Source organism: Manacus vitellinus, unplaced genomic scaffold (assembly GCF_001715985.3).
Source record: "Manacus vitellinus isolate BGI_N305 unplaced genomic scaffold, ASM171598v3 scaffold_12_pilon, whole genome shotgun sequence".
In the NCBI taxonomy this organism is placed as follows: Eukaryota; Metazoa; Chordata; class Aves; order Passeriformes; family Pipridae; genus Manacus; species Manacus vitellinus.
The window spans coordinates 10053763-10066170 of record NW_021938949.1 but is presented as its reverse complement, the minus strand read 5'-3'; the positions used below and the strand labels follow the sequence as shown (position 1 = coordinate 10066170).

At 38.7% G+C, this 12408-nt stretch overlaps 1 protein-coding gene across 1 annotated transcript; it reads right to left on the bottom strand.

Annotated features, from left to right (window-relative positions):
• Positions 1-4972: 4972 nt before the first annotated feature.
• Positions 4973-7706, bottom strand: LOC103761417 (parvalbumin, thymic CPV3). Its single transcript, XM_008928019.2, has 4 exons — positions 7634-7706; positions 7139-7271; positions 6601-6710; positions 4973-5082 (listed from the first exon to the last, which is right to left on the bottom strand). Exons 1-4 carry the CDS (start codon positions 7692-7694, stop codon positions 5057-5059), a joined length of 330 nt encoding a protein of 109 aa, XP_008926267.1. The 5' UTR covers positions 7695-7706; the 3' UTR covers positions 4973-5056.
• Between the last annotated feature and the right edge of the window lie 4702 nt (positions 7707-12408).

Sequence of the window (12408 nt, the reverse complement as noted above, 5' to 3'; positions counted from 1 at the left end):
TCCTGTCCCTTGCCAGCAGAGCAGGATGAGGAAAGGCCCTGCTGTACTGGGCCCCCCAGGGTTTCTCTGAGGAAGCATCAGGCCAAACATGTCAGGATAAGACATCCACATACAGTAATTCTAATTTTCTACCCTACAGCTCTGAGTTTAAATTCAGCAGTGTGTGCAGATGAGCCCTTTCTTTAATAGTCTGTCCATTTGAAGGCTGCAGCATAGCTGAGACAATTTCTGGGAACATCCAGTCAGGATTGAATATATCGAACAAAAAGAGCAGTTCCCCTCCTTGTTTGTGCTCTGCTGCAGGCAGGGGTGAGGTGGTGATCAAGACTGTCAGAGGGGAAGTTAATTTCTTCATGCTATCACTTAAAGCAAAATGTGGAAATTCTTAAAATTGGTGCTATTTATAGTCAAGTTAATTAATTTCTCACCAAAGAAATTATGAAACTGCAGTGACTGTAGATTTTGGGTTGTGTTGGTTTCAATATTTATATAATTGTTTATAAATATTTAGATGTGTATTTGGTCAGGACTTAACAAGATGGAGATTCTGGGCTATGACTAAGGTGCCTGTTTACTGCTGTAATACAAATACTGGTGCAGGGGTTACGTTGTGGAGGCATGTGCAGTTGGACAGTGGGGACTCACTGTAATTGGTGATTGCTAAGGAAGGTGTTTCCTTGCCAAACGTTTCCTAGGAAGGGAATTAATATATGTGTAGTGATTGATAAAATATAATTCTGCTTGGTGCAACCTCATCTGTAACTTGACATTGCTTTTGGTGGAAGTATTTGTGAGAATCTACAAAGTGTAAGTGATAAGAGATTCAATTAAATTATTACATTTCTAATGTACACATTAACAGGGCAGGAAGAAACTTCGATTGTGGTTTCAATTTCATCCCATCTTCTTAATTGTATGTGCAGTAACACCACACCTTGACATTTGCAAGGTGGCATCAGATCACCCCGAGTTTGAAATGTGATTCCTAGCCCATGATTATGTAAAATTACACTGCTGCATAAGTACATGGGGAATTTGCAGGACAACCCCTGCATCAAGAGGCAAGCAATTAACAACTTTATGACTGCTTTCTAATTTATTTTTAAAATAACATGGGAGTAAGAAATAGTATTGTGTAGGCATATGTTTTGGTTTGTTGAACCTATTTCTGGATACTATTTTTGGCATTTCCGTCAGCTGCATAGTAGCAGACTTAACAAAAAGGTATACTATAAATCACTCTGGGTGTTAGAGCTGACAGCTTTAAATAAATACAGCTGACAGCTCAAATAGCTGCTCCATTGACAGTATGTGGTCTAAATGTGTTAACAAATGCGTAGACTCAGCAGTTTGGGATTAGTTTAGCAAATAAATTACAAAATAATGCTGTGATCCAGCAAAAAGCACAATGCCTGTGTATCCCTGGTCTGCAGGCTTTGTTAACACTGTCCCAGGCCTTTGAAGCTCTCTGTGAAAACACAAGCCTGCAGCTGGAGCAGGGCTCCTGCTAAGACAGCGCTCACCTCCCCCAGATTCCTTCTCAGTGTGGTGTCAGGGAGTGTGAGCAAGTGTGAGTGTCGTGGTGAGTAAAGATGGTTTAATAATGGATGTATTTGCTTTGCAGGGTCAGGGATTTCATAAAGGGAGATGGTAACCTTACACTAGCTTGGGTTATGATTAAGGACACAAAGTTACTGAGTAGCAATAAAAAACCGCTTTCGTGCAAAACTGGAGATATTTAAATGTTTTTGGTTTGTTTAATGTGTTGTTACCACAACACATAACATAATACTTGTGAAAGAAAAGCTGGGAAGAGAGGATGATGAAGGGGCTAGACTGTTAAAAGGATTTCAGCTCTGAAGATTAATTATACTAATAAGTTAATTATTTCCCTGATGGTCACTGCAAGAAATGAGAATTGCATGAAGAATGATGTCATAGTTTGACATATTTAAGGCATGGTATTTTTTGTGCTTAGAGGTTGAATAAAGCTACTGTTTATTCTTTCATATTTTAATTGCAACTATTCACAGAGTGGATAGCATGGCACAGGGTATTATAGAGTATATAATGTGACCATGGAACTCTCAAGACCTGTATTTTAATGTAATCACAAGTATTCTGGTGTTTTCCAAAAATGTATTTTTATAGTAGTCGTGTCTAGTGAGTCATTTCAGCGTGCAGTGTACAAGTGATAATTCTGATAACTAGTTGCAACTTCTGTTGCCATCTCTAAGTGTGATTGTCAGTGGTGGCTGATTTCTGACTGCTGCCTTTCATGTCAAATCGTTGTGGTGAGTGCAGCAGTTTGATGCAGCCCTTATTTCCATCCTGTTCATTAAAAATATGCTCATACCCATATCTGTATGTTAAATGGGGGTTAAATATGGCCAACATCTTTAGTTTTTCCTTCCTTGTCAGTCAATAAGACCCTGCCCAGGAGCTTTCTCAATTACAAGTGCCTACTTGAAGCAGTTGGAATTCTACACGCCGTGTCTCCAGAAGGAGTATTTTGGTTTAGGCCAGAGAGCAGACAAGTATCTTTGTCAGTGAGTAAATCCAGTTTGTTATCACTATCACATGTGTTATAAGAGCATTCCAAAATATCATCTAGTGTTTCAAGGATCCCAGGGAAGGAATAAGTTGTTTTAATTTTACAAGTTTCTTCCACTTCAGAAATCCTACAAGTCAGCAAGTGTTTCTTTACTTAAAATGTTCTCCCACAAAGAGCAGTAATCTGCTGGGGTAGGTGCTGTATGATTTAGGTTCTTTAAGGTACTTTTTTTCCTGATGGAAATGCGTGGAAAGAGTCTTTAACTGCAATGTTTTGGATGACAGAGAGATCTCAGAATATCTCAAGTAGAGTAAGTTTATTTTTTCCTGTTTGGTGCTGTAGTGCAAAACTTTTATACAGTAATAAGTTATAAATGAATAATTAAGACATGTTTTGGATTAGTAATGAACAACAACGTTTTTCTGAAGCCTTTACATACAATTCAGTTAAAATTTCATGTCAGGCCAAGAAGTGGTTCCTTTTTGTTTGTTGCCTCTTGGCTGAACCTGAGTACATTTTGTTGTTTTACAGGAACTTCAGATGCAGACAGTTGAGGTATATTCTTCTTCCTGGGGAATGAAGGACATTCTAATTGCACTCACAAATTTGTTGAGGGCCAGGGCACTGCAGGAATGCTCTGTCTACCTGTGCCAGTGACCTGCTCCAGCATGTTACATCTTAGTGGAGAGTAACAGAATTTGTGCTTTGCCTCTGGGTTTCTTTGTCGAGGTTCATGGTGCAAAGGCCGAGGTACTGAGGGGAACTAGAGTTCAGAGTGTAACAGCACCTGGAAAATTCTTTATTTCACATGCATTTGCCTGCCTGATGCAACGTGATTAGTGAAGGTCAGGACACCTAATTGTCAGCGAAATGGAGAGCACTTTGTTTGTTACTTACATGTGAACTACTCCAAGACCCTTCTGTCATCAGACTGATTTCATTGCCAAGAATACACTTTATTTCTTGTGACTATCCTGTGACATCCACCCCATGCTATGAGAATTGCTGTGGGTCAGTTCCTCATGGTCAGACCCTTGGCTTGTAAATCTGAGTAGCTCTGTTTAAGTCACTGATACTCTAGAAATTTATGCCAGCTGAGTGTATTTCATAACATTAAAAAACAGTCTTAAAATTCAATGGTAATTTTTTATCAGTTTGTGTGAGTTTTGCACAGTAAGAGAAAAGATGTAAGTGTCATATGAAATTCTACAAACAACTTGTGTGGCAAATTAAGCTGCTCAAAAACATTTTGAAATGGGACAAAAAATCTGTTTTCATTTGTCAGCTGTTAAGAATTGTGGATTAATAGATACGTGTTTTTTCAAAAGGCAGTAGGTATTTCTTGGCTGGCTTGCCAATGCTTGGCTCCCAAAAGAGTAAATAGCTGCAGAGAGCACATAGAGGAGTCCTGAGGGAGGAATCCTTATGGAATTTGTGTTGGTGTAGTTGTGTAGGGTGCCTTGGAGAATGGCATTGCATGAGCTTTTCTTCACACTGAGTGAAGGAGAATTTTAATGTATTTGACTGCTTTTGCTTTGATGATGAACACTTTTGAAAGCCAACAGAAAATTCTGAATTACTCTTTTGTTAGGTTTGCAAAACACAGGCTGGGAGAGAGCAAAGGGCCCAGCATATCAAAGCATCAGCATCCCCAGAGATGGTTGTGTTTGTGAAGGGCATTTTTAATATGTCACTCATAGCCCAGAAATACCAGGCAGAGGACACTGGAGCTTTTCAACATTCATTTTTTACAATGTCTGCTTCCACACTTTTAGTCCTCTCTATTGAGAAAACTAGAAAATACCACCAAGAAGACATCTTTTGCTTCCCCTCTGCTTCTTAGGACCTCACAGTTCTCTGAAACCTCAAGTCCACGTGGCTTTCCTTTTAATTCTTTCTGCAGGAAAGCATGTGGGTTTTACTTTCCTCATCTATTAATTGGCTAATGCAAAAAAGTGGTTTGAAACTGCAACAATCTCATTCAGAAGCCACTTTTTAAGCAAAAATGTGTGACTGCTCTTCACTTGGAAGTCAGTGAGAGATTTTATCCTCACCTAACTCACAACTGCATCTGAGCTCCTAGTCTTTGATGGACATCTGAGTGTTCTGAGAATTTAGGCTTAATCCAGGAGGAACTCTCACTAATTTCAAAAGATATCCCATATACAAAGGTCTGATAAGACCAAGATCTTGGAGGGATGAACACTTTTAGTTTAAGAATTCACATTTCAGTTTAGGAGACAGAAAAACAGACACAAGCTACAGTATATGATTAATTTTTATTGGGTATTTTTAAGGGAAGTGTCTGCTAAATAGAGTTTAGAACAATGTGAGTGGTCCACACAATGAAAAAAATCAGTAATCAGTGTTTCATTTTGTTACTAAGGTGATGAACAAATAACAGACACCATCAAGATAAACAAGGGACTTCTGATTTTCGAGGGTTTGGAGTGTCTCGTGCAGATTCATCCCAATTCTATCTTGTTTGGTCCTTAAGAATCTCTAAGCCTGCACCATTTCCTGGAATTCTGTGAAAGATAAGAGATTATTTACAGTAGAAATACTAATATGAAAGGATTAGCAGGAAAAGATTAGTAACATATCAAGAGATTTAGAATAGGAACGAACAGAAAACAGTTCCCTGATAGATGACCAGGGAAAAGAGGCATTGCCTAAACATCCTCTTCTAAACAGCAGATGGAAAGGCAGTGTTTTGCTGACACTTACAGGGAGTAATAAAATATTCAGGGTAGCTTTAGCCTTCTCTCTGCATAATATTAATCCTAGGCAAAAATACTGGAATGGCTTATGTAGAATTTGAGTAAGAAGTAATTAAGAGCTGAACTAAAAAAAAAAAATGAAAAGTGAGTCTGTGTGTTTTATTAGCTGTTTGTAACACTTCCATAGTTGAGAAGTGTTGATTTAGAGCACTGTCTAAAGCCAAAAAATTGTGCAGTTCCACGTGGTATGATCCTGGAGTATTGTGTTGTGCAATAAGATACTGTTATTGAAAGGTCTTCTGAATGTTTGGCTTCAGTGAATTAGTGTCTGATCAGTCCTGTCCTGAATGACTATATTAGTATATGGATTGCTTCATAAATCATGTGTGTTTATTCTGGCATAGTTCCTAAGGAACTGGATTTAATTCCTTCCAAAGAAAGAAACAGAAGAGCTCTGTCCTGCTGGTGCAGTGAGCTGGGGAATCTGCCTGCCAGCACATTCCCTGCGTGCTATTCCCTAAGCCTCTTTCATGCTGGCCTGGGCACTTACTGCTCTCCCAGGGCAGTGCCATTGGCTGCCAGCCTTTTGTGTGAGTGTGCTTCGTGTTCAAAACAGGGCTCAGAAATAGGGAATGAGGAGATCAGGAGGTTTCTGCACTGAGCAGCCATTAAATCCCAGCAGCATTTGCAGTGGTGAGTGCAGCCTGCTGCTTCCTAGAACAGCTCCTCCTTCCTGTCGGGTCCTTACCCTGCCACTGAAGACAAATAGCATCCAACACATCCTGCTGGGGGATCTGGTGTTGGAGTAGTGACACTTGAGCATTCTGTTCTCCTTATTATGCAAAACAAATAAGGAACTATGTGCTGCTGGCTCCTGCATTTTGGAAATGTCAGTCAGTGACTAGTGGAATTTCTGTTGGGAAATTGCTGCTGTAAACGAGCTGCTGTGTGTGCTGTTGGTTCCTCTGGGCACAGCTGGTTCTTTGTTCTTGACCTTGCATTTGTGCGTTACAAGTGGTACCAGTGCTGCCTTACATCAGTCAGTGGGAGGAGAAATAAGGGGCAGTTCCCTTCAGAACAACTGGAAATTTGTGAGTGAGAAGCAACAGGAAAGTTCCTCAGTTTTTTTTGACTTGCTTGTACCAAAGCAGCTGCAGGGATGAACCTGTAAGATCAGGGACCCTTTCTGCCTTTAAAAGGTTGCTTCTGCAAGGATTTCAGTAAAATCACAGGAGGTGCATTGATGTACCATCAACATAAAAGAGAATCACACATCATTGCAACACACCCCAGGGAGCCTTGTCCTGCATCTGAACAAGTCAATACCTTCAGCCCCGATTTTCCCGTCCCCGTCGTGATCTGCAGCTGCCAGGAAGGTCTTGGTTTCTGAGGTGGTTAACACTCTGGCTCCACACTCAAACCTCTGAAGGAAATACCTTGGAAGAAAAAAAACTTAGGTTTAGATTTTCACACAATATTATTTTTCTATGCTTGTTATATAATCAAACTGATAGCTATCTCTAAATCATTCACCACAATAGCCAAGTCCTTCAAACACTGCTTTGTTTGATAAGCTAAATCTTAGTTGTATATATTCCTGCTTTGTAAGTCCAACCCTGATACAATTGATTCTGCTATCAAAATCCAGCCCCAGGGAGTTATTTTCTTCTATACTAAGCATCAAAGGCAGGTATTACTAATTTGTTTTTCTCTGTAGGGATTATCTATTTAAATACAAATTTCACAATCTGCTGAAGGATTTATCAACATTTAGCATAACTTGTGTTCACATTTGCAGAACAGTTCTGGAAAGTAGAAAGTGCTGATAGCTTGATAACATCTAAATAGTTAATAAAGTTCTTACTTGAGCTCATCTTCCTCAATATAGCCGCTTTGGTCATTGTCGAGAATCCGGAAGATCTCCTTGAGCTGGCTGCTACTCTTTTTAGACATCCCACTGATCTGAAAGAATTTTTTGGGACTAAAGGAATCTGGAGCTGAAAATAAATTAATAAAAAAATTAACCCCAGACCACTTTGTTCACTGTTCCTAAATGGTCTGAGGGCACTGCTCTGTTACATTAGAGTTGTTCTAAGCATGAACAGTAGGTGAAGCCTGTCAAGGAGAGAATGAATTTGCCCTACTGGCCCATACCCTCCTAAACATCAAACAAAATCTCCTGGGGATAAGCTGCAAACTGCCAAGATAAACCAGTTATGAACATTCTGTGACAGCTGAGTAAAGAGATCATGGAAATCAGTTTAAAGTATGCACTTGTTCAGGATTCCTTCAGGCCTGAGTCAAACCTGCCCTGTGTTACCCAAAATAATCGGGTCAGAGGGTGTGAATTGTTTCTCACCTTGGCAGTCCCGCAGAGCAGCAGCAATATCCGAAGGGCTTAGAATGTCTGTGAGGCTCATTTTAAACCTGTGCAAAAGAGTATGTTGCAAACAGAGTTGTGAAATGCAAATGCATCTTACAAAAAAATTGGTTTTCTTGTGTTTCGAAGAATGCTATAAGGATAACAAGGCTTCTAGGAGTAAATTAATCTAATTGATCAAACCAGCATCTCTGCTATTCCTAAACAAAGGACAAGATTTAGTACACTACCTCCTTAAAAAAATTCAGTGCTGAAATAATGCTCTTTAATGAGATGCTTTACATAAATCATGTTGTGAGTTGATTACCAATTTTTTGTCATTTACCTTCAACCTGTTAAAGTACAGCACATTTTTAAACTCTGTGTAACTATTAATTTAACTGGAACACATGACATCTGGCAACACAAATAACAGTAGATGCAGTGGGAAAAGGAAAGGCAAGAAAGTTTGCTTCTATTATCTCCCCCAACAGCTCTGAAGAATAAAAAGAAAACTGATACTTATCTATATAAGGTCCATCCATATGTAATTTCAGCAATTAAAAGAAAAATCTTAGAACAATGGTTATTGTACTTACTACTGGTGCAGCTCTGCACAGTAATTTCATTTAATTATTCTCAAGTCAGCAGCTCACCTTTAGAGTTTTCTCAGCTAAGTAAAGGAAAAATAGCTGAGGAGACACCAGGCAAAATAGTAATGTTGGCTCTACTTGCTACTCTGTCTTATAAAGGATTCAAAAGGTGACAATAACCACTGCTTAGGTTACACTTTCATGGATCAAATGTTTGAATTGAGACCTGGCTCAAATTTCTTCCTTAACTAATTAAACTTTTCTTTCTATTTATATCCTAAGATAATATGGACAAGAAAAACATTTTATTTTAATAAATCCACTATTGTTTAATTAAGTACAACTCTGCCATCAAAACAGCCTTTCATTCTCCAAGTATGTTAACAGGTAACCTCTGCACCTGAAAGTCTCTCCTCAGAGGAGACTCCAGCAGTCAAATCCTTATGAAAAGAAATGACTTTGTTTTCCCTAAGTCTGTTGATCCTTTGGAATGTGTAGAGGAGGTTGGAGATGAAAGATCAGAGGTGACAATATGTCATTCTGACAAAGATGACTTGTCACCAAGACAGAGGAAAGCAAGCCCTAATTTGGGTGATCTTTCTACAGTCAGATTCATTTCATACTTCCTGACCATGTTCTAAATTACAGAAACAGAAACCAAAGCCTTCAGTGACACAAAACTTTGAACTAAGTAAAGCTGAATAAGTTGACCTTGCTGTGAGTATTCCTTGGAAGATTATTATTATGATCAGGTGGCCTGTGTAATAATCGATTTTGAATATTTTAAATTACATTAAATCAATAATAGACTATTGCTATAAATAATAGTTGTAGTGAGTTGTAGGAATCAGACTTTGTCAGTGTGGAGATGAACTTATATACATCTTATAACACACACTCTCACAATCTATTTCCTTAATAGGACATTTGAATTGGAGGTATAAATAAGTGGTGGTTTATTATATATTTCAAGAGCATTAATTTTGGAACGAAAAGCAGTAAGAAAACTCAAACCAGCAGATATGAGGTTTTTCTTCTCAGACAAAAGTCTGTTTCCAGCTTTAAGCAAGTTTATGTGGACAAAATTCTAGGATGTAAGCCAATAAAACTCACATGTATTTTGGTTAGAGTTTATTGTGTAACAGCCTATTGTGGTATCTAAAGCAATGTTCTCTTACTAGCTGAGCATTGCTTTATTTTTCATTAATTGGAATAGCATGGTCTGCCAAACAAGTAATATTTTTTATAGTAGCAACAGTTACAAATTATACTGTGGAGTAGATCAGTAATATATTTAAACCCTGGTGTAAGTGAATAGACTGCAGTGAGTTTACTCCTGCTTGGTTTAATGGCAGTGACAGAAGTGGCAGTCACAGCAGTTGTTCCACAGCACTGCTTGGGTTTGGATAGAGAAGAAAAGGTACCAGGAGCACAAAAAGCAAACATAATGTAATGATACTTTTACCCTTTTTGCTACATCTTTTGTAAGCAAGAGAAAGTGGCTTAAACCACAAATAATCAGGCTCACCTTTGGTCCCAAATCCCAGCATCCAGTAAGGAAATGATGCTCTCTTCTATCTCTCCCAGTAGGAAAACTGGAAGAAGCCTTTCCTGTTACACCTAAGGACCCTGGGCTATTGTACATCACTATTGTCTGACTAAAACAAATTAAACAAAGCTGAAGGTCTGATCTCAGACCTTTGGGTGTTCTTTCCATTTATCTTCTTCATTCATGAGTACTATATACTCATGTTGCTTTCTGGCTGAGATTTCCATGGTATTATGGTCTATCAGGCAGTGGCAGTGACAGATCTTTCTCCAAATGATCCTGAAATAATGTTCATCCTCGTAGGTACCTTTTTGCACCCCATGTGAGTTTTCTCCTTTATAATCATCTCAAGCTGACACGAGTTTGAACAGAATGGTTGTTTTACTGATTCCTCTTGTCATTTTTACTGCCAACATGTTTCTAGAGAAAAGGTGGGTTTTTTTATACCTCAGTGATAGTGCTTTATAGGAGACTTCCTTTATTTCTGCTGGCTCCTACACAGTGCTCATTGAACTGCTTGCTTTGTTTGAATGTTTGACTTGCCATCCAACACTAATTAGTAATGGAGAGAATGAGGAAATTGAAATGAAGTAGAGAAAAATGACAAGATCAAGGTGAGCATGTAATACTCAAGCTCAAAATATGCCTGCAACTAATTCAGGCACTGCATTAAAATATAAGCACATATGTTCAAGGAACTGCACGTGGTTCCCTCCTACACTGCCATGGCACACAGGGGGCTGAGCTGTTCTTGCATTCCACAGGAGTAAAGTGGCCAGAATTAGTGTTATGGTAAAATATGGTCTCAACTAAAAGTGAGCTAATTGCTGTTATTGCTTACGAAGGGATCTCTGAATGTTTGAAATTCAACACTGACAACAAAAGTGATGCTAATCCTGGCTGAAAGATGGTTTACAAAAGCCTAAAAGAGCTGAATTTCAGAATCAAGTTGATGTCACTGTATATTGATACAGGTGGGAATCTAGGGTTACTGGGTTTTATTTATTTATTAATGACACTTCATCTGAAGTACAGGGTTCCCTCCACTACAATTAGAATGCAATAATCAGGGATTAGTATATTAAGGGATGTTTTAATGAGATAATTTATTTTACAGCTAAATTGTCTGCTTTTCTTATTTCTGGAGTATGTGTTAACCTGGGTGATTGTAATTATTTTATGCATTCAAACAGTGAGATCTATAAAAGCGATTTTTTAAAAGATGTAATGCAAATGTAATGCTATAAAGAAAATCCCCAGTAATAAATTCCCTAATGCTGCTAGGTAACGGGCAGTTAACAGAAGTGCAAAATCTGGCACAGAATCCAAGCATTGCACGATTTCCAGGAATGTTTAGCATCTGTTCCTATGAAAGTCAAGAAAAAATATTAATTTTTCTTTGAATTTGTTTACTTGTTTTGGGTTTTTTTTGCTCTACAAGAGACATCTGAAAGCTCTATTGATTCGTTCATCTGAATATTTATGTACTTATGTATCTATTGTTTTCACCTGAGGTGTCTTTATTAAATAGTATTAAAGAAATTTTTTTTTTTGTTTTCAGACTTCCAGAATTAAACTTGAAGGTGTGATTCTGAGAAATACACAGCATTCATATTGATAAGTTCTTGCCAGGAATCTAAACATATGAAACAATTGTCTTCAAAGCAATTCTCTAAGAATCAGAGGAAAGTTGTGTTTTGGTGAAGCATTGACAGATTGTGGACTACTCCCCTTTGTGTTCTGTTTGGCATCAAGGACACAGTTAATTAGCAGTGGCAATCAACCAGAGCCATGACTTCAAGCAGCTGCAAAAGAACCATCAGCAGTTGTCTCAGGTGAGATCAGAGGAGAGGTGTTAACCTGAGACCAGCTACAATAGTGTAAAGAGATGCTGTAGCAGCTGTTCTAAAGCCCACACAACTCCATCTTTCAGCCCTGGCTGTGTCAGGGCCAATTGTATCATGATCCTGGATAACAGATTCTGCCTTTGTAATGAGTTTGGAAGTAACTGAAATAAGCACCCAGTAACCTGTGTGGATGCTCAGTAGTGTTGATGCCTCAGTGGTGATGGCAGAGAATCCTGGTGTGCTTACAGCCCTAATCATTGCAAAGGACCTTCAAACAAAATGAGATATATCCTACCCCTTCCAGTTTTCTCTTAAGGCACGTGCTTTAATCATATAGAAATAATTGCAAATACTGATTTGAATTGTTGCTTGGACAGCAGTATTTTACCATATTAAACCGAAAAGTTTGAGCACCTGGAGCAGTATGTGGTTTTTTGGTACTGTACCTTTTTGGGATGCAGGATGGAAGCCAGGCCCCAGAAGCCTCAGTGACAAAGCTCCTTTTCCCTGCAGGATGTTACCCTGAGCACAGAGCAGAGGTCTGGACTGTAGAATCTGAGACACAAGACAGATCCTGAAGCACTCTGGTCTGGAGCTAAAGCAAAGCAGGTACTTCTCTCACGTTAGGGGAAATGTCACTTGTGCTTTGCCAGCTCAAAGGGTGTCCTCATGGTTCTGTGTGAGTGGAATGATTTCTGTTTGAACACGACAGCAGAATAGACTGACATGAGGGAGTAACAGTGTCACTAATTCACAGAGACTGGTCTGATCAACATATTTTTTCAC

What these genes read in the sequence shown, in the direction of transcription:
- LOC103761417 (XM_008928019.2), bottom strand. Translation starts at nt 7,694, where the DNA reads ATGAGCCTCACAGACATTCTAAGCCCTTCGGATATTGCTGCTGCTCTG. An exon ending in TGCTCTGCGGGACTGCCAAG is followed by an intron (nt 7,272 to 7,633) that starts GTGAGAAACAAT and finishes ATTTATTTTCAG; the next exon opens with CTCCAGATTCCTTTAGTCCC. An exon ending in CGGGAAAATCGGGGCTGAAG is followed by an intron (nt 5,083 to 6,600) that starts GTATTGACTTGT and finishes TATCTTTCACAG; the next exon opens with AATTCCAGGAAATGGTGCAG.